This window comes from Canis lupus, chromosome X (genome assembly GCF_011100685.1).
Source record: "Canis lupus familiaris isolate Mischka breed German Shepherd chromosome X, alternate assembly UU_Cfam_GSD_1.0, whole genome shotgun sequence".
NCBI lineage: Eukaryota > Metazoa > Chordata > Mammalia > Carnivora > Canidae > Canis > Canis lupus.
This window is the reverse complement of record NC_049260.1, coordinates 14876699-14904398: the sequence shown is the minus strand read 5'-3', so window position 1 is coordinate 14904398 and position 27700 is coordinate 14876699. Positions and strand designations below refer to the sequence as shown.

The following is a 27700-nucleotide window of genomic DNA, read 5'->3' as shown; positions in this document are numbered from 1 at the left end:
CAAAAGCCTGAGTCTGAGCATGTAGTGTGTCCCGCTGCATCAAGTCCCTATCACCACTATCAGATGCTAGGAATGGAAATGGTTTTACTAGATTGTCAAATCCACTTCTACCTGCCAGAGGAAAAGAAACACAGGCTAAAAATTGATTTGGAAAATAACAATCACTGTTTTGTAACCTAAAGGCCTAATTAGAAGTTAAGGGAATTGCTGTTCCTTCCACGCACCCCATTCTCAGACAGTTGCAAGCCTGCTGAGCACCAACTGTGTTGAATTTCAATGTGTACCGTTTCTTGAAGCAATATCCTGCCAGGCTGGCCTATATGATAACAAAATCTCAAGTCTTGTTATTTAGAAGAACAAGGAACATATTTCTGGGACATTCCCACTCTTCTAAAAGCTGCATAGACCAGTTGGAAAAATCTAAAACAGCAGCCAAGGGCAGAGAAGAGTTTAATCTCCACGCTGCCTCAGGCTTTTCGCCTCCCAGCCTAAGTGGCACATGGAGGCCCACCTAAGGAAAAGTAACACAGAACAAAGATAATGAGAGCTAGATGGAGGGCAAAGAACGGTGATTCCACCCATGGGTGGTTTTCTGTATTAAAATGCTGCCTGCCTTTATAAAAAGCTATGAGTTCTTTAATTTCTCACATAATTAATTCCTGCCAGCTGGTATGCAAAACAAAGACAAGATGGGGAACAGTATTATCATGATAGATAACTCTATATTAACACTCTTCCCTTAATACAGTCCAATTTACACAGTTTTCAAGTTAAGCAAACGATGTAGAACCAAGACACTCCTAAATATTAATTTGGCAGCTCTGCTCTGAAACTTACCACAGATTGTTAACTCTTTGGAGGGAGAAGTTTTTACGTGAGTGAAGTTTGGCATTTGCTTCAGGACCTTCTTGGTTTCAAATAGCACCTCTAAGACATAATGAGCATGAAGTATCTGTGAGGGGGAAGCAGAGGAAATACATATAATGAACTAGCAAGAAAGGCATGACTACATAGAAAGCTGTAACAGTGGAGCATACGAGCCCATTTCAGGAAGCTGTATTGCAGGATAATGTCTAAACTATTCTCAGATAGATCATTCTAGCAATGTGTCTGGCATACAATAAGCCCTCACTAGAGATTTGTAAACTGAATGAATAAATGGTTCCTAGGACACTTATATTTTCCTGTTCTTAACTGATATCACCCATTCACAGAACGTCTCTGATAGATCCCAAGAGAAGTGATTGAGTTGTGTGTGTGTGGGGGGGGTACCTCCCTTGCCCCAGGGAAACATGCAGACAAAAATTAAAAATAAAAAAGAAGCAAGGAAAGGAGAAAGAGAGAAGGAGAGAGACTGTGGAAGAGGAGCTGCTTTGCATTTGTTTGGGACATCCTGCCTCCTGGGATGGCAGCCAGGTGGTGGTGCTGGGTTCGCAGATCTCACAAGGCAGCCAGAGCAGCCCCAAGAAACCCCTGAGCCAAGAATCCCAGGTGGCTCAATGTTGGGTGCACAGACGTGAGAGTATACAGAACAGCAAGTACATTTATATACTGGTCTAAATATAAAACATATTCCAAACCCAAATAAATCATTTGCATTACCTCCTATTACGACTATTCATCCAATTGCCCTCCTCCAGTTAGCATTGATGACGTCATTGTATTGGACAGATTTATTCCACTTTCTCTGCTGGGCTTTTGTTTGTTTTAAATCTAGTGTGTTATTCTTCAGTTTTAAAAAATTATAAAATACCCCAAATACATAATCCCCGAAGGAATATAGCTAATACAAATGTAACGGATGCTACCAGCACTTCATGGGTCAGGACTATTTCCACCACCTGAAATGGGGCTAGCCAAAATCAAGATGTGCTGTGAGTGCAAAATACACACTGGATTTCAAAGACTCAGTGTATGAAAAAAAAAAAGCAAAATGTCTCATTAAAAACTTTTAACAGAGGGGGGGCACTTGATGGGATGAGCACTGGGTGTTATGCTATATGTTGGCAAACTGAACTCCAATTAAAAAAAATTAAAAAATAAACAAATAATAAAATAAAATAAAAACTTTTTTTTAAATTTACCCATTCCACAATTTTTATTTTTTTATTTTTATTTTTTTAAATTTTTTATTGGTGTTCAATTTGCCAACATATAGAATAACACCCAGTGCTCATCCCATCAAGTGCCCCCCTCAGTGCCTGTCACCCAGTCACCTCCACCCCCCCGCCCACATCCCTTTCTACCACCCCTTATTCGTTCCCCAGAGTTAGGAGTCTCTCACGTTCTGTCTCCCTTTCTGATATTTCCCACTCATTTTTTCTCCTTTCCCCTTTATTCCCTTTCACTATTTTTTATATTCCCCAAATGAATGAGACCATATAATATTTGTCCTCCGATTGACTTATTTCACTCAGCATAATACCCTCCAGTTCCATCCATGTGGAAGCAAATGGTGGGTATTTGTCATTTCTAATGGCTGAGTAATATTCCATTGTATACATAGACTCATTAAAAACTTTTAACGGAGGGGGGCACTTGATGGGATGAGCACTGGGTGTTATGCTATATGTTGGCAAATTGAACTCCAATAAAAAAAGTTTAAAAATAAATAAATAAATAAATAAATAATAAAATAAAATAAAAACTTTTAACAGGAGTATATATTAAAATGATAATTTCATATATTGGATTAAATACAGTATTAAAATGATTTTTATCTTTTACATTTTTAAAAGTTTATTTATTTTAGTAATCTTTATACCCAATATATTTTCAATTTTTTAATGTGACGACTAGACCATTTTTAATTATGTTTGTGGCTCATATTATATTTCTATTGGATACTACTGGTTTAGATTATTAAAGGCCGAGAGGGGTCATTTCTATACATTGTTCAGATACTGTTTTGATTATGGGTTTCAGGAAAGATAAAATTCTTTGTTCCTTTGGCACAATCCTGTCTCATGGTGTCTTAAAATTTCTATTTGCATAGCTATTAAAATAATAAAACTATTTTCTATCCCAGATTCCCAAAATATGATTTAAGTTTGGAGAATTTTCATGATTAAATATACCTTTTTTGAGAGAGAGATAGAGAGCAGGGGTAGGAGCAGAGGGAAAGGAAGAGAGAATCTTAAGCAGAATACATGAGTATCAGTACTTGCTTACAATGCTGTCTTTCAATAGCATTATAATTGTTTTTATAGTTACAATATTAAATACTCAAAAAAGTTAACTTAGATATTGGTTTCTACATTTATAGAGATGGTCAGAGTAAATAGCAACTTAAATAAAATATTCATATTCTTTTAAAGCCAATGAGGAAGAAAAATACTACTTTTAAAGGATATTTCTTTTTATGAAGTAACAAGTTTTCAAATGGAAAAAAATCTCATTTTTTAGTTGAATAAAAAGTTAAATAGTAAAAAGGAGTATAACTGAAAAGCAATTTTCCTTCTTCCCCACTCAGTCCCTGTCCCCAGAAACAGTCACTGTTAAGGGTGTCTTCATTATCTTTCCAAAACATATTCTATGCGTTGGCAGCATATAAAAATTAATATAACCACATATGAATATGTAATATTAATATATATTCTATTCTATAAACATATAATCCCTTAAACAAAATGTGGGATATATTCATACAAAGGAATGTTATTCAACTAAAAGTAGGAATGAAATACTGACATATGCTAAAACATGGATGAACCTTGAATACATTTGCCAAGCAAAAGCCAGACACCAAAGGTCACATACTTTAGGATTACATTTATATGAAATCTCCAGATTAGACAAATTTGTAGAGACAGAAGGCAAATTAGTGGTTGCAAGGGGCTGGGGAGAAGGGGCAATGGGGAGTGACTGCTTGATGAGTACAGGGTTTTGTTTTGGGGTAATGAAATGTTCCAGAATTAGATAGTGGTGATGATAGCACAACATTTTGAATATAGTAACACCTGCTAAATCATACACTTTAAAATGATCTATTTATGTTTACATGATCTATTTTATGTGAATTTATCTTAACTTTTAAAAATCAAAATATATAAATACTTATTTATTTATTTTTTTTTACAAAAGGGAACACACTGCACTCTTTGTTGAGCCTGTCTTCCCCTAACAGCATAATTTTCTCATTTTTGTAAAGTCAGAATTATGATCTTTTCTGTTATGGCTCCTTGGATATTTGTCATATCTCTTCTCTCTCTTTGAACATATTAAGCATACTTATAAACTCTGAGTCTGATAATGCCATTGTCAAAATATTGGTCTGTTATTTATTGGTTGCCTCAGTTTTCTGTCATGAATCTTATATCTTCCTATGCTTGGTTAATATTTGTATTAAGTTCTGGACATTGTACATAACAACTTGAAGAAATAATTTGAGGCCTATCTTCTTCCAGAAAGGATTTACCTTTTCATTTGGCAGGTGGCTAGAAATACCAGCTATCCAGGATAATCTCAATTCAATATCAGGAATTAGATGATTCCAAGCTTTGATTCAATCCCTACAGAGACAGTCTACTTCTAGTTCACTCTTACTCCTAGGGTATGCCCTTAGGGTCCTAACCTGAGAATGAGGGTTTGGGGGTAATGTCAGAGAAAATAATGGAATAGGTAGCTCACAGGTCCTATCCCTCCACAGAAACACTGAAAACTCAAGCAAAGAAACTGTCAAAATCAACTTTCACAGAACTTTGGAAAGTAAAGTTCACAGCAACCAAGCAAAGGCTGAATCAAGAAAAAGGCCACTTAAAAATGGCTCAGTGCAAGCAGAGAATAAAGGCTAAAATAGGTTTGTAAACAGCCTAGCTAAGCAGTGAAGTGTACCAACACAGAGCCCATCTGCAAAGACAAGGCTTGTCTTTGCTTTGCATTGCTTCTGTCTCTGTCCCACTCTCTATTTCATTCTCTCTCTCTCTCTCCCTAGCTCCTGGTGTTCAAGGAAATCTCTGTAAAACACTAGTTGAATACAAACTAAAAGAACAGAGACTTCAGAGACCTCACACACAACTAGACCTAGCATACATCTATAGAACACTCCACCCAACAACATCAGGCTACACATTTTTTTAACAAGAGCATATGGAACATTCTCCAGGATAGACCAGATGTTAGGCCACAAAATAAGCTTCAATAAATTTAAAAAGATTGGAATCATGCAAAGTATCTTATCTGATCACAATGGAATGAAGCTTGAAATCAATAACAGAAGGACAACTGAAAAATTCACAAATATGTAGAAATTAAACAACATAATCAATAGGTCAAAGAAGAAATCACAAAGGAAATTAGAAGCCACTTTGAGATGAATGAAAATGAAAACGTTACACACAAAAATATATGGGATGGGGATCCCTGGGTGGCTCAGGGGTTTGGTGCCTGCCTTTGGCCCAGGGTGTGATCCTGGAGACCCGTGATTGAGTCCCACATTGGGTTCCCTGCATGGGGCCTGCTTCTCCCTCTGCCTGTGTCTTTACTTCTCTCTCTGTGTGTGTCTCTCATGAATAAATAAATAAAATATTTAGAAAATATATATATGGGATGTAGCAAAAGCAATGCTCAGAGAGAAATTTATAATTGCAAATGCCTACATTAAAAAGAAGAAAGATCTCAAATGAAAAGCCTAACTTGACACCAAGGAACTAGAAAAAGAACAAACTAAGCCAAAAACTAGCAGCAGAAGAAAAAGGACTAGAGTTCAGATAAATGAAATAGACAACAGAAAAACAAGAGATAAAATTAGCAAAACTCAAAATTGATTCTTTGAAAATATTAACAAAGTTGACAAACCTTTAGCTAGACTGACAAAGAAAAACAAAGAAAATGCAAATAACTATAATCAGAACTAAAAGTGGGACATTACCACCAATCTTAAAGAAATAAAAATAATTATAAGAGAATATTATGAATAATTATACATTAACAAATTAGATAATTTAGATGAAATGGACAAATTCCTGGAAACATACAAATTCCCAAAACTGATTCAGGAAGAAATAGAAAATCTGAACAGGGGGATCCCTAGGTGGCTCAATGGTTTGGCACCTGCCTTTGGCCCAGGGTGTGATCCTGGAGTCCTGGGATCGAGTCCCACATTGGGCTCCCTGCATGGGGCCTGCTTCTCCCTCTGCCTGTTTCTCTGCCTATCTCTCTCTCTCCTCTCTCTCTCTCTCTCTCTCTGTGTGTGTCTCATGAATAAATAAATAAAATCTTTAAAAAAAAGAAAATCTGAATAGATCTAAGACAAGTAGAGATTGAATCAGTAATCAAAAACCTCCTAACAAGGAAAATCCAAGACAGGCAACTTCACTGGTGAACTCTACTGAACATTTAAGGAATTAACACCAATCCTTCTTAAATTCTTCCAAAAAAGTGAAGAGGAAGAAACAATTCCTAACTCATTCTATGAAGCCAATATTACCCTAATACCAAAGTCAAATAAAGACACCATAAGAACATACACATCAATATCCCTTCTAAATAAAATACAAAACAAAAACAAAAACAACTTCAACAAAATATCAGCAAAAAAATCCAATAAAATTTTAAAAGAATCATAGACCATGACCCAGTGGGATTTATTCCAGGAATACAAGGTGGTTCGATACACACACAAAATTAATCAGTGTAATACACACATTAATAGAGTGAAGGAAAAAAACACACAATCATTTCAATTGGTGTAAAAAAGTATTTGACAACATCTAACACCTTTTCATGATAGAACCACTCAGAAAACTAGGAATGGAAGAAAATGTCCTCAATATGATGAAGGACATTGATAAAAAACCCACAACTAACATCAAACTCAATGGTGAAAGACTGAAAGCTTTCCCACCTAAGATCAAGAACAAGACAAGCATGACAAGCCCTCACCACTGCTATTCAACATTGTACTGGAAATTCTAGCCAGGGTAATTAGGCAAGAAAAAGAAATAAGAGGCATCTAAATAAAAAAGGAAAAAATAAAACTATCTCTATTCCCAGATGACATGATCCTATATATAGATTGTCTCAAAATACACACACTACTAAAGCTAAGAAATGAATTCAGCAAAGTGGCAGAGTAAAAGCTCAATCCATAAAAATCAATTGTCCTTTTATACACCAATAATGAGCAATCCAAAAGGGAATTAAGAAAGCAATCCCTTTTACAATGGCAATCAAGAGAATAAAATACCAAGGAATAAATTTAAGGTAGTAAAAGACTTGTGCACTGAAAATTAGAAAACATTGCTGAAAGAAATCAAAGAAGACCTAAATAAATGAAAGATATCCTGTGTTTATGAATTGGAAGGCTTAATATTGTTAAGATGGTAATACTATCCAAAGTGATCTACAGATTCAATACAATCTACCAAAATCATACCAAAATCCCAATGGGCTTTTTTACAGAAATGGAAATGTCAATCCTTAAATTCATTGCAAGGGGAACCCAAATATCAAAACGATATTGAAAAAGAAGAGCTAAATTGAAGAATTTATGCTTCCTGATTTCAAAACTTAACTACAAAGCTATAGTAATTAAGACAATGTAATGACATAATTCATAAATACAAATGAAGAGAACTGGGAGTCCAGACATAAATTAATACATCTATGGCCTATTAGTTTTCAGCATGGGTCTCAAGACCATTCAATGGGGGAAAGAACGGACTCTTAACAGAAAGTGTTAGGACAACTGCATATTGCAAAGAACAAAGTTGGACCCCTACCTCATACCATATACAGAAAGTAAATGAAAATGATTCATGGAACTAAATTTAAGAGTTAAAACCATAAAATTCTTAAAAGGAACTATAAGGAGTAAATCTTCATGATCTTGGATTTGGCAATGGATTCTTAGATAAAACACAAAAACACAAGCAATCAAAGAAAAAATAGATACTTTGGACTTCATCAACATTAGAAACTTTTGTGAATCAAAGGGCATTATCAAGAAAATAGAAAGAACCTACAGAATGAAAAAAAATTTTCAAATCATACATTGGAGGGGTGCCTGAGTGGCTCAGTTGGTTAAGCGTCAGACTCTTAGTTTCCGCTTGGGTCATGGTCTCAGGGCCGGGTTATCAAGGCCTGCATCACTGAGCTTCCTGGTCAGCGGAGAGTCTGCTAGAGATTCTCTCTCTCCCTTTCCCTCTGTCCCTCCACCCCACAGTTTCTCTCTCTCAAATAAATAAATAAATAAATCCTTTAAAAAAATCATATATCTGATAAGAGATTTTTTTGTTTTTTTTTTTTTGATAAGAGATTTGTATCCAGAATATATAAATAACTCTTACAACTCAATAATAAAAAGACAAATAACCTTATTTCAAAATGGGCAAAGCATCTAAGTAGATATTTCTCCAAAGAATGTGTACAAATGCCCAGTAAACATGGTATAGATGTTCAACATCTTCAGTCATTAGGGAAATGCAAATCAAAACCACAATGAGGTATCACTTCACATGCAACTAGGATGGCTATAATAAAAATACAATTACAAAGAATAAACAAAAGCAAATAAGAAGTGTTGACAAAAAAATGTGAAGAAATTGGAACCCTCATGCATTGCTGGTGGGAAGGTAAAGAGACACAGCCACTGTGGAAAACAGTTTAGCAGCCCCTCAAAAAGTTAAACAGAGTGACCATATGACCCAGCAGTTCCACTCCTAGGTATATATACTCAAGAGAACTGAGAACACATTCATACAAAAACCTGTATGTGAATGTTTATAGAAGCATTGTTCATGATAGCCCAAAGGTAGAAAAAAATCCAAATGTTCATCCACTGATGAATGAATAAACAAAATGTGGTATATCCATATAACAGAATATTAGTCAGTCATACCAATAAAGGAGCAATGAAACATGTTATGACATGAATGTACCTTAACAACATTATGCTAAGTGAAAAAGCCAGATACAAGAGGCTACATATTATAGAATTCTATACATGAAATGCCCAAAATAGACAAATCTGTAGAGACAGAAAGTAGAATAATGGGTGCTAGTCGGGAGGGAAGAGGGAATGGTAATGGGTATGGAATTTCTTTTGGGGGTGATGAAAATGTTTTGGAGTTAGTCCTGGTGATAACTGCACAATTTTGTGACTGTGCTAAAAACCACTGCACCGTACACTTTCTTTCTTATTTATTTTTCATTGGAGAATTGTTGACACACAATGTTACATTAGTTTGAGGTGTACAACACAGTGATTTGACAACTCTGTATGTTACACTGTACGCTGTGCTCAGCCGCAAGTATAGGTACCTACCGTCTGCCACCGTACGCCACCACAGTACTCTCGACTATATTCCCTATGCCGTAGCTTTAATCTTGATGACTTATTCACTCTATAACTGGAAGCCTGATCTCCTACTCCCTTTCACCCACTTCGCCCATCCCCTCACCCTTAAATCATTCACTTGAAAATGATGAATTTTACAATATGTGAATTATATATCTAAGAAAAAGGAAAAGGAAATGCATAAGCCTATATATAGACAGGAAGTTGCTATGCATCTGAGGAGACTTCTATTTAATAGGTTAAGGAAAGCAAAGGGTAGCTCTCACTTATTATGAAGCTTTTCCCCAAAGGAATGCATTTCTGCTATAGTATTTTTCATCCATTCATTCAACAGATAGTCACCGAGCACATGCTATGTACAAGAATCAGGGCAGTATCTGCTTCCACTTGCCTGTTGTTGCTTGAAGGCCTCAACAAGTAAATCAATATCAGTAAAAGTGAGAGGAAATTGCAGCCGAGGACCATGATAGGAGTCTGGGACGTCTATGTGTGAGACATAGTCCTGTCTATCCTTGTAGTCCTGGAGGGTGCTACCAAAAAGTCGAGCAAGTAATTCTGGAAAAGGAAAGACAGAAAGGGTGGGGGAATCAACATTCCCATACTTAAAATTCAATAAATATCTTCTTGAATATTGAGCAAGTAAGTAAGGCAGTGTGCTACAGGTATTATGAATATCAAGATATCCCACATTTAATCACGAGGAAGGATTTGTTCTCAGATCATTAGGCACATTCACATGAATCACCCTCATCCCTTCCCGAGTGGACAGTGTACCAAAGCAGTGAGTTCATTGGTGGGGAGGAGGAGAAACTCAGGGAAAACTGGTCATTCAAGGTACTATGATGCTCTGAATCTTTACCTCTACATTTTTTGCCTACTCTTACATTGCAGATTTTTACAAATAGGGCTGAAAACATAATAATGTATTGTATTTGATTCAAACATCTGTGCTATTCAGGATCTACAGAAAATTAAACTGCAGCATTCAATTTTTCCCCTGTTAAGCACTTCAAATTTTACTTAGCTATAATAGATTTGTTTCTCTCTTCACATAAAAACAGATTTTCTGACATGATTTTCTTTTTCTTCTTGATAACAAAGCAGATAAAGTTAGATGATGAACCACAGGCAGAAATACCCACAGGGCCTCTCTCTGAGAGAAATATTTCTATGTAACAGATTGCCTGCACTGCCCATTTCAGTAGGTGCTGAGGCCCAGGGTCCCTTTCTTGCTAGGCCACCTATCAAACAGTCAGGCCAAGAACAGAAATCTGGCCAATGTCGGTGGAGAAAGATGAAAGGGGATATGGTAGACTGATTGCAAAAGTGACCCCAATTGTCTATCCCAACCTCTAGCCTGGCTCTTGTCAAGATTCTATTTCCCCAGGCTTCAAACCTGGGTTGTTGGGTTCATGATTTGTGTTAGCCTAAAGAATGTGGTAGAAGTGTTATGTACCATTTCTAAGCCAAGACCTTAGAAGGCCTTGTATGCTTCCATGCTTTCTCTTTTGGACCTATATTACTGCCACAAAGCCCAGGCTAGCCTAATGAAAGCTTCAAGACTATGGAGAACAAAACTGAGTCACCCCAGCCAAGGCCATCCTAGATCAGCCATCAGCCAGCAGACCTCCAAACACATGAGTGAACTCTCACCAAGACCTGAGAAAAACTGCCAAATCAAGCCTGCCAAGATCAGCAGAAACACTCGGATAACCTGTGGACTTGTGGGCAAGAAGTGTTTATTACATGCCACTGAGCTATTGTGGTTGTTTAACACACAGTGTTATTTCGTTAAGAGATAACAGATATGGAGATGATGATGTATTCTTCAACTCATTAACACTGAATGCTACCAAGCCAATGGGAATCAGAAGTTCTCTACAAGCTGTTTCTATATTTTTGAATATTTAGAATGGACATGTTTAGAAAGTATGACGTCAGCAGATGTAGATAGAATACATTTCTTTTCACGATCCAGTTATGCTGAGAGATTCCAGTTAAGAACTAAACTTGAAAAAAAACCTTTATTTTTTCAAAAAAATATATATGTCGGGCAGCCCAGGTGGCTCAGTGGTTTAGCGCCGCCTTTAGCCCAGGGCCTGATCCTGGAGACCTGGGATCGAATCCCATGTCAGGCTCCCTGCATGGAGCCCGCTTCTCCCTTTGCCTGTGTCTCTGCCTCTCTCTCTCTCTCCCTGTATCTCTCATGAATTAAAAAAAAAAAATCTTTAAAAAAATATATATGTCATAATATTTGATAATTTAAAAATGCTTTCTAAATTATTGGGTGCCCCAATATTTCTTTGGTGGTGGTTGATGATGTTTTACAAGAAGTTAAATTTAGGAATAATAATGTACGTCTTCAGTGTGGTCCAGCACAGTGTATTTTATTCATTTGGATTTGGTTTGAGATTTAAGAATAACTTAATTATTCCCTGTAATGTTTGAAAACTAGAAATGCAGAGCAGCTTGGTAAATTTTTTCTCAGATTCCATGGTGCAAGCAATAAAGCCTAAATACTCTACCTATCTTAATGATCGTACCATTTGGCTCATAGAGATACATCTTCCTGACTCTATACATTTTAATATGGAGCTCCTCTTGGGAAAACAACAATAACAACAAAGAAACAAACAAAAAAAAAACCCCACCAGTCTCACTATACCATGTTATAACTGACTCATTGAGTAATTCCTACTGAAAGGTACAAGCACGAAATGATTTTCTTTTCCCAATCATGGCCTTCACCTATGCTCTGTCCACTCTCCCTTTCTCATCAGCTCACACATCAATTCCAATTGTTTTTTAAGAAGAAAATTAAAATATTGTTTTTCTTCTTTAAAACAAACCAAAAAAGCTTAGTCTGGCCCTTCTTTCCATATGTTTGTTGACCTTCATTTCTTATAAGTTCCGTGATAAATACATGAAAAAGCATCGTTTCCCTAAGCCAATTCCTAGTCAAAACTACTCAATATGAAATATCAGTAAACATCAAATCATAATCCTTTTGCTGACTTTTAGCCACATTAAAAGAAATAACATAGATTCTCTTCCTAATATGGGTAGCTAATGTGAGTCATGTATGAAAACAATCAAAAGCTGTAGCAGGGGATCCCTGGGTGGCGCAGCGGTTTAGCGCCCGCCTTTGGCCCAGGGTGTGATCCTGGAGTCCCAGGATCGAGTCCCACGTGGGGCTCCCGGCATGGAGACTGCTTCTCCCTCTGCCTGTGTGTGCCTCTCTCTCTCTCTCTTTCTCTCTGTGTGCCTATCATGAATAAATAAATAAAATCTTGAAAAAAAAAAGCTGTAGCAGTTCAAACGCAAGTAGTGTGGGCTATAACTATTATAAGACTAATTTAATGAATGCCAACAATATATAAAGATTTGTGCAACATGTAATTTGAATGAATCTTTACCTATTTGATTTACAATTCTCTCAATACCAATCTAAACTAATTAAGTATAATGAAATCTTGAATTATAACCAAATGATACCACCTTTACAAGTTGTTCTAAAGAAAATATCTCAAAACTACCCCCCATATATAATCTTTTCTTTTGCCCAGTACAAACTCAAAATCTGGACAGGGAAAATGTTAAAGCCCATAATTAAAAAAAACAAAACACGTGCACACACATACACAATTTCTGCCTCTACCACCCACATGTCACTTTGAAAACAAGCTCCAAATATGGCTAGGAAAAGAAAAGCACCAATTGAACTGCATTTTATAGTTATTTTGTTTCTCAGTTATGAATCTGGATTAAAATTATGAGTGTCCAGGGATGCCTGAGTGGCTCAGCGGTTGAGCACCTGCCTTTGACTCAGAGCATGATCCCACATTCGGGTCCCACGTTGGGCTCCTTGCATGGAGCCTGCCTCTCCCTCTGCCTGTGTCTCTGCCTCTCTCTCTGTGTCTCTCATGAATAAATAAATAAAATCTTTTTTTAAAAAATTGAGTATCCATATAATAAACTCAATAAATGGCAAAATGACATTTCATAAAATTTAACACCTGTTTTCTTTAAAAAAAAAAAAAAAACTCAGAAAACTAGAAACGAAAGCCTACCTCCTTAACAGAATTATAAAAATTTAAATCAACAAGAATGGTTTTTCCATTAAAGCATTAACAAAACAGGATGCCTACTTTTACTGCTTCACTTTAACATTGTTCTGCTATTTCCAGCCAACACAACAAAACACAAACCCAAAATAAGAGCAGTGGCTATTGCATAGAAAGATATAAAAATAAAGTTGCCTGTGGCCAGTGTGATTAAATATCCATCCTCAAGAAAATCAACTGAGAAACTCCCAGAACTGATAGGAGAATTCAGTACTGCAGAGGTTAAGCACACTTGTTCAAAACACAGCTTTACCACTGCTGAGATGAATAACCTTAGGAGGTCACCTTCTAAGCCTCAATATTCTCATCCAACAAAAGGGAATGATAATAATACTAATCTCAGTGGTCTGTCATGAAGACCAAATGAAATATTTAAAGCACTTAAAAGACATGGCACATGGTAAACATTTAATAAATATTGGCAATAAGAATAAAAAATTCATTAATGCTATCTTTCAATAGTAGCACAATACAAATAGGTATAAAACAAAAGTTTGGGGATCCCTGGGTGGCGCAGCGGTTTGGCGCCTGCCTTTGGCCCAGGGCGCGATCCTGGAGACCGGGGATCGAATCCCACATCGGGCTCCCGGTGCATGGAGCCTGCTTCTCCCTCTGCCTGTGTCTTTGCCTCTCTCTCTCATTCTCTGTCTCTGTGACTATCATAAATAAATAAAAATTAAAAAAAAAAGTTTGTTAAATACTACCAATAATCACTGGGAAGATATAATGGGGAAAATAAACTATTGACCATAGCCACAAAAAATAGACAATATCTGGGTCTGATAGGACACTTTGGCTGATCTGGGAAGCAGAAAGAAGAGTCAAAACAACACTGGCACACACTCCATCCCACTCCCCATTTCCATCAGTCTCTGTGTAAACCTATTGCTATGTACAGCAGCTTTGGTTTTCCACCTGTGGGATGGATGTGTGGTCTCCCCATCAAGTCTTATGAACTGGTTTGAGAAACTAAGTAGTAGGACATGGAAATGAATGGCTTCCAGGTCACCTCCCACCTATGGAACACCCAGAATATCTCAACTAACCCTGTGCCTCAGATCATTAATCTGGTGCTGATATCTAGAAATGTTAAGTGATCTTCTGGCCCCTAAAAATAACCTGTTTAGGAGTCATAGCACTTCAGCCAAACAGGCCGAGTTGGAGGTTATGTAGAACCTTCCCACCAAAGAGGGCCATCAGAAAGCAATCTATAGTAATGTACAGCATGGTGACCCTAGTTAAGACTACTCTTGTTGTATGCTTAAAAGTTGCTAAGAGAGTACATTTTTAAAGTTCTCACCATGCGCAAAAGAATTGTAACTGTGAGGTGATGTGTTAACTAACCTTATTGTGATCATCATTTCATAATATATACATATATGAAATCACTGCATTGTATACCTTAAACTTCTACAATGTTAGATTCAACTATATTTCAATAAAGCTGGAAAACATTTTAGACAAAATCAACCTATAGAAGTAATCTGTAAGTTAGTTTTTCTGTTACACACAATAGTCAATCAGTAAGATTCTAGAACTATAATTATATATAGAGATATATATAAGAGAATGCACAGCCTATAAATATGCCCTAGTACACATTTTTAAATGAATACATGATGAAGGAGGCATGACAAGCCATGGCAAAAAGATACATTATCAAATAAGCATTGTGGGAAAAGTTAGTTAGCTGCTTGGACATTTTCTTTTTGGCTGTGTTCTTTAATTGTTTTCAGCCACTAGGCATCAAAGTTTCCTTTTTTGGTTTAATATAAAAAATCCCAACCCAAACTTATGAAGTGCTAAATTTTTTAAAAGTCAAACCATAAAAAAAGTCTAGAAATACAGGCACAGCAATCCACATTTTAAATATTTCAAAGCCTTCTAAGTTTACAAGCAGGGATTCACAAAGAAAAAGATATTTAGACTTGAAAGATATTTTAAATAATTAATGGGTAAAAACTTCCTATACCTGATGGAAAATATCAACCTAGATATCACAGAAGCTTAGCAAACCCCACACAGAATAAAATATAAATGAAGCATCATCAAGGCATATTATAGTTAAAGTCCTACTTTCTAATGTTACTTAGGTTAGTTTGTTTCTTTCTTAACTCCATCAGGTGATCTTATTATTTGTAATACAGTTAAATTCATTTGTCACTGTGTGTACTCTATTTTGGAAACACAGACACACACATTCTTTCCTGTTTGTAATTATTTTTTTATGGATATGAAACATTATCACAGTTCTAAGAGTCAAAACTACAAAAAGGTACATTCAGAGGATGTTACTCCCCCCCTCAGCCCTCTACCCAACTCCGTTCTCCCATTCTTTCTCCCTTGTTCCCACCTATCCACTCATCCCCTGTAGGTAAACAAGATCATTTGTTTCTGGTTTATTCTATTGGTTTCTCCTGTATTTATTTTTGCACAAACACACACACACACACACACACACACACGCATGCACATTCATATCAGGCAAAGATTTCTCAAAGAAGATGCAGAAAGTATTAACCATAAAGGGGAAAAATTGTATTATATTAAAATCAAGAATGGGCAGCCCCGGTGGTGCAGCGGTTTAGCGCTGCCTGCAGCCCAGGGTGTGATCCTGGAGATCCGGGATGGAGTCCCACGTCGGGTTCCCTGCATGGAGCCTGCTTCTCCCTCTGCCTGTGTCTCTGCCTCTCTCTCTCTCTCTCTCTCTGTGTGTGTGTGTGTGTCTCAATAAATAAATAACTCTCTCTCTCTCTCTCTCTGTGTGTGTCTCAATAAATAAATAAAATCTTCAAAAAAAATCAAGAATGTCTGCTATTATCAAAAGGCAGCATTTAACGATTAAGAAGATAAAAGCCAAAGACCAGGAGAAGATATTTGTAATATGTTTATCTAACAGAGATTCATATTCTCATATTTAGAATACTTAGAGCACTTTGAAAAATTGATAAGAAAAAAGCAGCTAACCCAATAAAAGGATGGCAAGAGACCTGAATAGGACTTCACCAAACAGGATGTTGATGTGGCCACTAAAGAGACAAAAATGTAAGCAATTTCACTGCTCACCAGAGAAATACAAACTAAAGCAGAAATGTGATACTACTACATAACTGAGAGAATGGCTAAATGAAAAGGACTGACAACGCCAAGTGCTGAAGAGGATAGAGAATAACTGGCACTCTCATCCACTGAGGGCAGTGGTACAAACTTGGTACAACAATTTTGTAAGATGGATTATCAGCATCTAATAAAGCTGAACATACACATACCCTGTAACCCAAAACATCCACTCTCGGGTCGTGGTACATCTTTATAATACTGGCCCTCAGTAAGTCATGCCCCCTTGTACCCACATCCCTTTACAATATAATGTTGCTTCTCCTCCCTGCAAGAGATAGAGCTCTCCTAGCCCCTATGAATCTGTGGCTGTCCTTGTGACTTGCTTTGACCAGTAGAATATGGAGAACTGACTTTGTGTGAGTTCCAGAGCATAGGCCTTGTAGCTTCTGCCTTTGTTCTCTTGGGATCCAGGTACTATGTAAAGAAGCCCAGGATATCCTACTAGACAGAGAGGCTGCATGAGGAAAATTGAGGTATCTCAGTTCAGAGCCAACACCAAAGTCCCAGACAGGTGAGTATAACCATCTAGATCTCCCTACCCAGCCCAGCTAGGTTGAATGAGCCCAACGGACACCAGATGGAACAACGACAAGCCATCCCCACTAAGCCCAGTTCAAATGCCTGATCCACAGAATTATGAGCAACAAAATGGTTGCTGTTTTTAAGCTACTAAATTTGGGGGGTTTGTTATACAGCAATAGGTAACCAGAAATGAGTATATAGCAAAAGAAAATGATATATCTGTTCACCAAAAAGGACATGTACAAGAATGCACATAGCAGTATCATTCAAATTACCCAAACTGAAAACAACTCAAATGTCCATAAACAGTAGAATGAATACATTTTGGTAAATGCATAAAATGGACCATTATTCCACAATAAGAATGACCGAATTTCAACAACACGGATGACTCTCAAAATATGACATTGAGTAAAAGACAGACTCAACAGTGTGTGCTTTCATTTTAGAGTGAAGTTTAAAAACAAGCAAAACCAATCTAGGATGTAGAAGTCAGGAAAGTCATCACTGGGGGGGGTTAGGAAGTGACTGGCAGGGGGTGGGGCACAGGAGATAGGCTTCAGTGGCTCTGATAACGTTTTCTTTCTTGTTCTGGGTGCGGGTTACAAGGGTGTGCTTACTTCGAGAAAATGTATTGCATCCTATATTTGCAATTTGTGTGCCTTAATGTATGCTATACTTCAAGAAAAGTTTACATAAGAAGATTAAGTCACTGTCTCCTTCTTCGATAAAATTTTTTAATATTTTTAAATCACCTGCAGAATTTTTTGACATGTAGATTTTAAAAAATACAGAGCCTGAGTAAATATCTCTGGGCTGGAACCCTGCCATCTGGGGCTATGAATCTCCGTAAGTGGTTCTGATGCACAGCCCAGATCGAAATATTAGGTCATTAGCAAAAAGAGTGCTGCTTCATTTCATCATCATTATATTTCCTCTCAGAGATATTTTGCCAAAGAACATGAAGCGCAAACAACTATCTTCAAATTGCAATTATCTAAAAGAAAGAAAATGGCAAAATACCCACTTCCACCCACTCCCCACTCCTCAGGTTTGGCTATTCTACCGTTTAGAAAGCTTCCACAGATCATTAAATGCTTTAATTAGTTTCATACATATGCGCTCAGCTCAAAGCATGCCATTAAAACACCATTCTTTTGCCACTGTGAAGGGTGCTCGGGAGATGATTTAAAAGAAGCTCTTAGATGACATACACTTTTAATTAGAACAAAAAATGGTTGGCCCAAATTAAAGAAATAAGTTTTTAAGTCTAGCATCTACCTTGACGATAACGACAGTCATCTTGATTTTGCAGGAGAAATGCATGCCTTGGGAATAACTATAATTTAAAAATCATTTTGAACCGTACCTACATTGCCTGTCCCTGAAATGATTTGCTTAGTCATCTGAGAATGACCAAATAAATAAAAAGAGAGACAGACAGCTAGCTCTGCAGAAAACAGAGAACTGTGTTCAAGCCATCATTTCCCCCAGATTTGCTTCATGAGATACTCAAGATATTTTTCATCTCTCGGCATGAAAGTTTTGTGCATAAAAAATAAGATCCTCTTCACTAAGCTACTATCATACATCAACAGATTATGGTTCAGAGAAGGTGCTCAGCAAATCAACCTTGAATGAAATCTAATTTGGCTTTTTGAAAGTGACAAAGTTAAATAGTCAAATTTAGTCAACAACAATCAGAGAAAAAAGCCACCTGAACTGATTTCACCAGTTGTTTGGTGTCGCAAAGATGAGACAGGTGGACATCACTTTAATTTCTTACTGTTCTCCCATTCTTCAGAGTTGACATCCCTTGAGGAGGACAATTCAGTATTTAATGACTGCTTTTCAAAAGACTAAACATTTTTCTTACCTGGATCTTTCTTGTGTATTTGTGTGTAGTTTTCCAACATGAAGGAAAAGAAGTTGGAGAGCTGGACAAAATAAAAATACATTAGTCAATGAATGGACCCCCAAACAGCCATGGTGGTGGCGAATGCTCTCCCAGCTGCCCAAGGTGCTAATGGGTCCCCCTCCCCTCTACAGCTAAAAAGTACTTATTTTCTACTAATAAGCATGAAAGCTGGAGTATACATCATTTTTGGAAGCTTGAAAAAGGCCTTCCTTGCCCATCTACATTTTCTCCTAGAATTCTTACAGGTTCCGTCTCAGGAAAGTCTTTCATGTTTTAACTCCTTAAAATATTTTTTCCTTCATAAAGTAACAAATTTACTTCCTACTGGGGCACATGCCCAAGAACAGAAGAAGACCATTTTGTGTTAGTTAACTAGACATCTGGCAGCCCTCTTCAAAATGTGAATGTCAGGATTGAAAAATACCATCCTCTTCCCAAATCATACTCTCCGCAGCTAGTTCCGAGACAATATCACCCTCTGTTAAAGCTTTCACCAAGGTTCCTCAGCTTAAAATGGACCCAAACTTTCCTTTTCTCGATCATGAGGTGCACTTTACCCAAAAGGAGATGAACTGGCAAAACAGACCTGCAATTGGCCTTGTTCATCAGCATATTCGATAGACTGGAAGATGGTGAGGGCATAGCGTTGTCTGGCCTTCAACCGAGCACTGTAACCTCGGTACCAGTTCTGGATGACCAATGCGGCTTTTAGCACTACAGACACGTAGGATATGAAAATCAGAGGATACCAGTTACTATGCAGCTCTAGGACACGGACGTAGGTGCTTCAGAAACAAAATCAGTACACCTGGATTTCTAGGTTCTAAGAACACACACTGCAATGAGATTTACCTTTATGTTTTTGTAAAATGTCAAGTCTCAAATACCCAGAGAATAATGATGGCATAGCCATTAGGAGTAGAGTTTCTGGGGAGCGCCTGGGTGGCTCATTCAGTTAAGTGTCTGATTCTTGATTTGGGCTCAGGTCATGATCTCCAGGTCGTGGGATCAAGCCCCAAGTCATGTTCTGTACTCGGGGGTGTTTGCTTGGGATTCTCTCTCTCCATCTGTCCCTTCCTCTGCCCACCCACTTGTGCACACTATCTCTATCAAAAAAAAAAAAAAAATAGTAGAGTTTTGGGACAAGAAGTTGTGAATTTGAATCCCAGATCCGCTAATTACTATGAGACTCTGGTAAGTTATTAGAACTCTCAGGACACCTGGGTGGCTCAGTGGTTGGGCGTCTGCCTTTAGCTCAGGGTGTGATCCCGGGGTCCTGGGATCGAGTCCCACATCGGGTTCCCTGCAGGGCGCCTGTTTCTCCCTCTGCCTATGTCTCTGCCTATTTTTCTGAGTCTCTCATGAGTAAATAAAATCTTAAAAAAAAAAGTTATTAAAACTCTCAAAGCTTCAGTTTCCTTACCTGTAAAATGGGGAAAATAACAGCACCTACCTCTGGCACTACTCAGGAATATTCATATTCTATGTATGCCCTGGGAAGTAGCCATTCCATTCTTCACTATATACCCCCAAAGCAATCCTATATACCCCTGTTTTGTTGCTTGTGGCAGTAGGGAATTTGACACCAACGCAGCCTGGCTGTCCATCGCTGGGAAGGAGAATGTGTAACTGTGGTGTGTGCACACCACTGGCTATTATGCCACAACTGGGAGCAATAGATTAAATAAACCCACAGCAACATGGGTGGGTCTTAAAAATATAGTGTTTCAGTTAGAACAGTCATTAAAAAGTCAGAGACAATGAAATATAACATATAATTTTATATAAACTTAAAACGCACATACACAAAACCAAAACATACATTCATAAGAATATATACAAAGGAAAAGACACTAAACAACCAGATTGGTTATTTATGGGGTGTGTGTGTGAATGAGTATAGGGTACAACAAGCAAATTAATTAGCTAACATAAGAAAGAGTCTCACACAGACCAGTGATGACAAGGTACAATGAATTACAAAGTAGGATTCGCTCCAGCTTCTGTACCTGAGATTCAAGTGATACAAAACTGATGGATAAGCAAACACACCTCCCTCCTTCATAGCGTTATGATAAGGATTTAATGAGCTACTACTGGTGAAGAGTTTAGCCCCATGCCTGGTTAATAGATGGCTAAACAAACGGCTACTATAGTGATAAGCATCGTCTCATTTGTGGATTATTCAGTACACTGACTCTCTTCTGGGGCTCTGAGCCTTTGAATCATCCTGTTGCTTCATGGCTTTGAAGAAAGCGATCAGGTGAGAGATAATGAGATTTAAAATATAGTCTCTTATGCCTTCCTCAAGTTTTAGAGCGAAGAGCAATCAACACCAGCTGGCTTCTTTTATTCATGCTATAATTTTTCCCAGTTAGCACATAAAAATTAAGAGTTGACTATAACAAGAACAATTTGAATTCTAAAAGCAGGATTCTAGCCTCCAGTCTCAGTATCCTTGGCTTAATACTGCTGTGGTACACTAGTCATCTGAGGGTATTTATTTATGTTTCTCCAAGACTCTCTAGTTTGAGACACCCCTTTCATTATTCAGCTTCCAGAAGACCCCAGGAAATAGACATAAGGTCAAGTATCATGATCATTATAGGGGAACACCACAGGGAGAAGAAATAGAGTGATTTGTTCAATATGGCAAAGCAAATGATTGGGAGGCTGGACATCTCAGCTGTTCTCACCATATCATTATGGAGGGCTCACCTATCAGGTCCCTTCTATGGGACAGTCCCGGTCAGGATAAACCAACTCTCACCTCGGGGGCTCTCTCTGTTCCTCAAGCACAAAGGAACTGTCCCAGGGCTATTTACCGAGCACTTACTGAGGGCAGGGCCATGGATTCATTTCCTGCAGTCCTCACCGCACCCTGAGGCTGAGACAGACTACTTAAGGTCACTCAGCCAGCAGGTGGAAATGCACAGCACAGAACTGAAGCCAGGTCGCACTGACCTGTAGCCCACGCTCTTAACCTCCCTAGAGCTACTGACCTTTTGCTGGGTCTCGGTTTCTGCATCTGCACAGTGATGTAGTAGGCTAAAGGATCACTAAAGTTTCTTCAGCTTGGGGTTAGCACCACAGATCATAAATAATCATGCTTACTATTTCTATAACTAATATTGGGACAAAACAGCTACCATTTGTTAAGGGGCTGCTATAAGATATTTAGCCCTCCCCCGCACATACACACAAGTGTCATCTCCATGTTACACATAAGGAAACTTCAGGTTCAGAGAGGCAAATATCTTGCTTCAAGTCACTTACCTAGTAGTATGGACTCAAGTCTTCTGAGTCCAGACTCTCAGCTCTCTCCACTATAGCCAGTTACTTCTTTCCCTAATCTATTTGTATCTTTCCTTCCTTTGAATAATAATAGCCACCACTTATGGAATGCCTACTATATGCCCGGCAGTAAGCTACACACATTACTCATACTATCACTTCTAGTCCTCCCCCATGAGGTGAAATAGGTGATCCAAGCCCCGTGTTCTATCTCTGCCTTGCTTCAGGCCAGTCCCTTGCCAAGGTCTAGGCACACTCCCCTGGGGAGGAGTTGCTGTTTTATTTGATAAGCACACAATACTTTCATAGACTATATTTTACTAGTAGGTGTGGAAGGCTGACAGCCATGCTCAGTTCCCTGGCTCTTGCATTGCCTCTTCTCCTGCAAAGGCAGTAAGCTGAGCCATCCCCTACCCCCTTCTCTGCTCAGAAATCACCAGGCCTGTTTATGCTTGCTATCTGGTCCCAGAGCCTCTACACATGGGCACGAATGCCACCTACTAAGCTATCACATGTCAGCTGTCACCCCACACTTCTCTAGTGGGCTCGTGGATGCTGAGGCTGGGGCTCTGCAGGCCACATTTCTGATCAGCGGAGTGCTATGGGTTTGGCTCTGCCAACGGGGGCAGTAGAGGGAGATGGTGAGGCTGGAGGAGGATGAGAGACGTACTCTTGTTCCTCTGAGAGTCTCCTGGCAATAGTTCCCCCCCACACACTCCTGCCCCAGGGTCTCCCTGTAGCAGCAACTAGATCCAGTCTGCAGTACACTGTGCTTACACAACCAGCCTTGGGGCTGCCCCTCAGAGACTCCAGCACCAGCTGGGCAGCCCCCACTCTCAAAGGCTTGAGTTTGACTTCTGCGGGAACCCTCCTCCGACTTTCTAAATGTTAATAATTCCAGTCTCTCCCCTTTGTTCTCTCAGCCCTAGAGATGGTAACTGGCCTACCTCCACGTGTCTTAGAGCTCCTTCAGAGACCTTTCTGTAACTGAGGAATGGCTTGATACCCAACTGACAGCTCTTTCCCTTCACTTCTCTCATCACATCCCTCTATGGTTTCCACCTCCAGAAGAGACCTTGCCTGATGAGCCAGTCTCAGCGGGTGGGAACAGCAGGCTCAGGTTAGGCCTCAAGCAGCAAACTGCCTGGACCCTCTGGCTCTGGCCCTTATCGGAATCCCACACAGGGATTTGGAGTATATAGGCAGCAGCTGGCAAAATGGACTCTGATCTGCATCCTGCTATTGCTCCTTTGCTCTGTGGTTGCCCCAACACCCTCTCCCAGCACAGGAAGGAGACCGGAAGGGCAGAGTGGAGTGTACCAACAGCAGACCTCTGTGACCTCACCTGATTACTAAGAACTGCCCCCCAGCTCCCCACCCCCACCACATACAGAGGGGCCACTCTAGCCAGCTGAGAACTCTCCTCTGGAGCAGAAACCTCCAAAATGGCAAAGGGTAGAGCCCAGATAGTATAGACCCTCCCCGAGGGGTTGCTGTATTCATAACCCCCAACCCTGCCTATAGAGTTGAAGATCTGTGTCGTCCAGTTCTGAACTTGTTGGACAGCTTAGATCCGCTTCTGGTCCTGCTGCTTCATCACATAACAGGGCTTGTCTTCCCTGTCACATTAATTCCATGCAGAAAAAAAAAACAAAAATAAAAGATATTGCCATATGTGTCCCAAGGGCCTTCTATTTTTGTTTCTAGAAGGAAGCAACAGCATAGGTTTAATGAGTTACCTGGCCAATTTCCTGTACCCAGCGCAGGTGGATTCTCTATTGCCAAGCTGAGGGTTTTTTTGGTTCTTGTTTTTTAATGGCTTCTTTTCTATGGTGGCAGTCATTATCATGGTATTTTACAGGAAATTAACTATCCATGTAGGAGGCCAATGAATAAGGCAAATCATAAATTCAGAGCATTTGTTTTGTGCCAGGCACTGTGCTTGGTGCTTTCTGTGGATCATTTAATTATATTTGATTTAATCCTCCCAACCATCCCATGAAGTGTCATTACCCTTATTTAACAGATAAGGAGACTGAGGCTCAGAAATAACTTGTTTGGAGTCACATCATTTGTCAGTGGGAGAATACAGAGTCAAATCTGGATTTCTGGAATTCCAGAAACTGGGCTTATACCATTATGCTATACAACCCAATGTGGCATTTGGAACCGGCCATAAAAAATGAGACAGTATATACAACAGTAATGTCCTCCTTCCCATAGCGTCCATACCTCACATTCCCTATGCTCTTTACCTGTTCTGTTGTTCTCCATAGCACGTTTTACCAGCTGACATCCCATATACTCCTATGTTTATATGTTTATTGTCTATCTTCCCCTATTAGCTAAGCTACATGAGAATAGGGACTTTAATTTTGTTCACTGCCATATCCCCAGTACCTGAGGTAAGGCCTGGCAATGGATACTTGTTGAACAAATGAATGCATATCTTCTAGGGCTGTTATAATAATAATGTATTAGTAATGTATTGATACAGGTATTCATAATATATTAATTGATTGATTCATATAAAATGCTTAGCATGTTGCCTGACACATAGGAAGCACTCAATAAATAGTAGATGCTTAAAAAAAAAAAAACTAAGGTGGGAATAACATAATAATTGTCTTCCTCCTGGCTAACAACTTCTAGTGTTCCCCCCACTTCCAACTTCCTAACTATACATAATAGTGTATTAAAAATTTCACAAACTACTGTGGACAAACACACACCATCTCAGAACCCAAGAGTGAGGAGCCAGAAGAACCGGGCCAACCAGGATCTAGAGGGCACACTCCCTCAGAGAATGTATTCTTGGTTCCAACACTACTTTCTCAGCAAGACCTTTTCTGACCACCCTTTTTAAAATGGCCTCCAGGCCCCCACTGCCATCTCATTTCCTCACCACAGCACTTAACACTATCTGATATAGCATACATTTTACTCATTTGTCATTGTCTGGCTTCTTCCACTAGGATGTAATCTCTGGGACTTTAGTCTTTTGGGTTAGCTGCTATATCCCCTGAGTCTGGAACCGTCCCTAGAACATAGTAGATGCTCAATAAGTATTTGTTGAATGAATGAAATTGCTCTTTAGTTAAGACTTTCCATCTTGTGTTTCTCTTCATGCTGACTGGTGGAGTCTTAGGTTTGGTTTGTTTTTTAAATCAGAGTTTATTTGACAGTTCTTTAAACAAGCAGCTTATCTTCAGAACAATAAGGCATTTAAAGACTCTCTGCTTTTGAAATTCTGCTGGCAGAGGCCTCCTGAGGAGGCATCAGGATGAGCAAATATTTCATATAACTTTAAGGGGCCTGACACCCAGTCAGGAAGAAAGAGACGCACAAAGTGTGATAGAACTCATTAAAACGAATTCCAATGAACTGGAAAGAGTATGAACCATCTAGTAGCAAAAGGCTTTAAACAAGGGGGAAAACATCTATTTCCTCAGCTCTTCAAAGCATGATGAGAATAGAGTCTGGCTCAGCTCTGGGACCACAGTTTTCCTTGCTATTTTTGTTTACAGCTCTATATCTGCCATCTGCTAGAGTGTGTGACTGTCACAATGAGACTTCAAACTTCACTGGAAAAACAGCTCAAAGCACATGCCCAGTGGACATGAGATGGTCACAAAGTCTGCTTCTTGGGCAGCAAGCAAAATAAGAACCCTATGAGGCTTGCTCATCCACAAACTGTGGCATCCCTGCACAGCAAGGGCACCACACAGCATTCTTATCCCTGGAAAACATTTGCTTTAAAAAAAAAAAAAAACTTTTAATTAATTAATTTATTTGAGAGAGACTGCTCAAGCGGGGGGTGGGGATGGGGGTGGGGGAGGTGCAAGGGAGAGGGAGAGAATCTCAAGCAGAATCCATGTTGAGCATGGAGCCCAATGTGGGGCTTGATCTCACAACCCTGAGATCATGACCTGCCCCAAACCAAGGGTTGGACGCTTAACCGACTGAGCCACCCAGGTGCCCCTGCAAATCATTTTTCTTAAACAAGAGGGAAATGAGAGTAAAGCATGAGGCTTTGTCTCCAAACACTGACAGGCTTCTTAAAACTATCACTTTCCTTAAATGACAACAGAGATCATAGTTTGATCATTCTTAGAAACTTCTGGTGTTCCAGTCAGAGAGGGGCAAGAACTAGAGGTCATTTCTTTGACTTTCTATTTACTCATGTACTCACCCAGCAAGCAACCCATCCACAGGGGATAACAAAAATCAGTTTTGATTTGTAATATTGAGACTTCCATTTTGGTTCTGACTCAACCAGGTGCCAACTGTGTAACCTTGGGCAGATTGTTTAACCTCTCTGGTCCTCAGGATCTCATGTGAACAATGAAAACTTGGAATAATGTGATCTCTAAGATTCTCTCCAGTTATAAGATATTCTAATTCATCCTTCTTTTTTTTTTTTTTAAGGCCACAGCTACAGCCTACCTATTATTGCACATAGCAAAGGTTTAAGTAACCATTCAAGGACAAAATAGGACATGTACTTGTGAACACGTAAATCAGAAGCTTCTGGACAAAGAAGACAAATTGTAAAGGCTACTCAAGTAAAACAATCAATGTGATTCATCATATCAGCAAGAGAAAAACCAAGAACCATATGATCCTCTCATTAGATGCAGAGAAAGCATTTGACAAAATACAGCATCCATTCCTGATCAAAACTCTTCAGAGTGTAGGGATAGAGGGAACATTCCTCAACATCTTAAAAGCCATCTACGAAAAGCCCACAGCAAATATCATTCTCAATGGGGAAGCACTGGGAGCCTTTCCCCTAAGATCAGGAACAAAACAGGGATGTCCACTCTCACCACTGCTATTCAACATAGTACTGGAAGTCCTAGCCTCAGCAATCAGACAACAAAAAGACATTAAAGGCATTCAAATTGGCAAAGAAGAAGTCAAACTCTCCCTCTTCGCTGATGACATGATACTCTACATAGAAAACCCAAAAGCCTCCACCCCAAGATTACTAGAACTCATACAGCAATTTGGTAGCGTGGCAGGATACAAAATCAATGCCCAGAAATCAGTGGCATTTCTATACACTAACAATAAGACTGAAGAAAGAGAAATTAAGGAGTCAATCCCATTTACAATTGCACCCAAAAGCATAAGATACCTAGGAATAAACCTAACCAAAGAGGTAAAGGATCTATACCCTAAAAACTATAGAATACTTCTGAAAGAAATTGAGGAAGACACAAAGAGATGGAAAAATATTCCATGCTCATGGATTGGCAGAATTAATATTGTGAAAATGTCAATGTTACCCAGGGAAATTTACACATTTAATGCAATCCCTATCAAAATACCATGGACTTTCTTCAGAGAGTTAGAACAAATTATTTTAAGATTTGTGTGGAATCAGAAAAGACCCCGAATAGCCAGGGGAATTTTAAAAAA

At 38.8% G+C, this 27700-nt stretch overlaps 1 protein-coding gene across 4 annotated transcripts in view; it reads right to left on the bottom strand.

Annotated features, from left to right (window-relative positions):
* Positions 1-27700, bottom strand: part of PPEF1 (protein phosphatase with EF-hand domain 1) — a 123143-nt gene that overhangs the window by 55628 nt on the left and 39815 nt on the right. For 3 of the 4 annotated variants that reach the window (XM_038586981.1, XM_038586979.1, XM_038586980.1), the window contains 4 exons: positions 19569-19696; positions 18941-19001; positions 9690-9853; positions 838-952 (listed from right to left, as the gene is read on the bottom strand). In XM_038586981.1, the coding sequence (XP_038442909.1) occupies positions 838-952; positions 9690-9853; positions 18941-19001; positions 19569-19696 (468 nt within the window). Of the gene's footprint in view, positions 1-837; positions 953-9689; positions 9854-18940; positions 19002-19568; positions 19697-22258; positions 22272-27700 lie in introns of those variants that run through there. The other variant, XM_038586982.1, reaches the window with a different exon arrangement.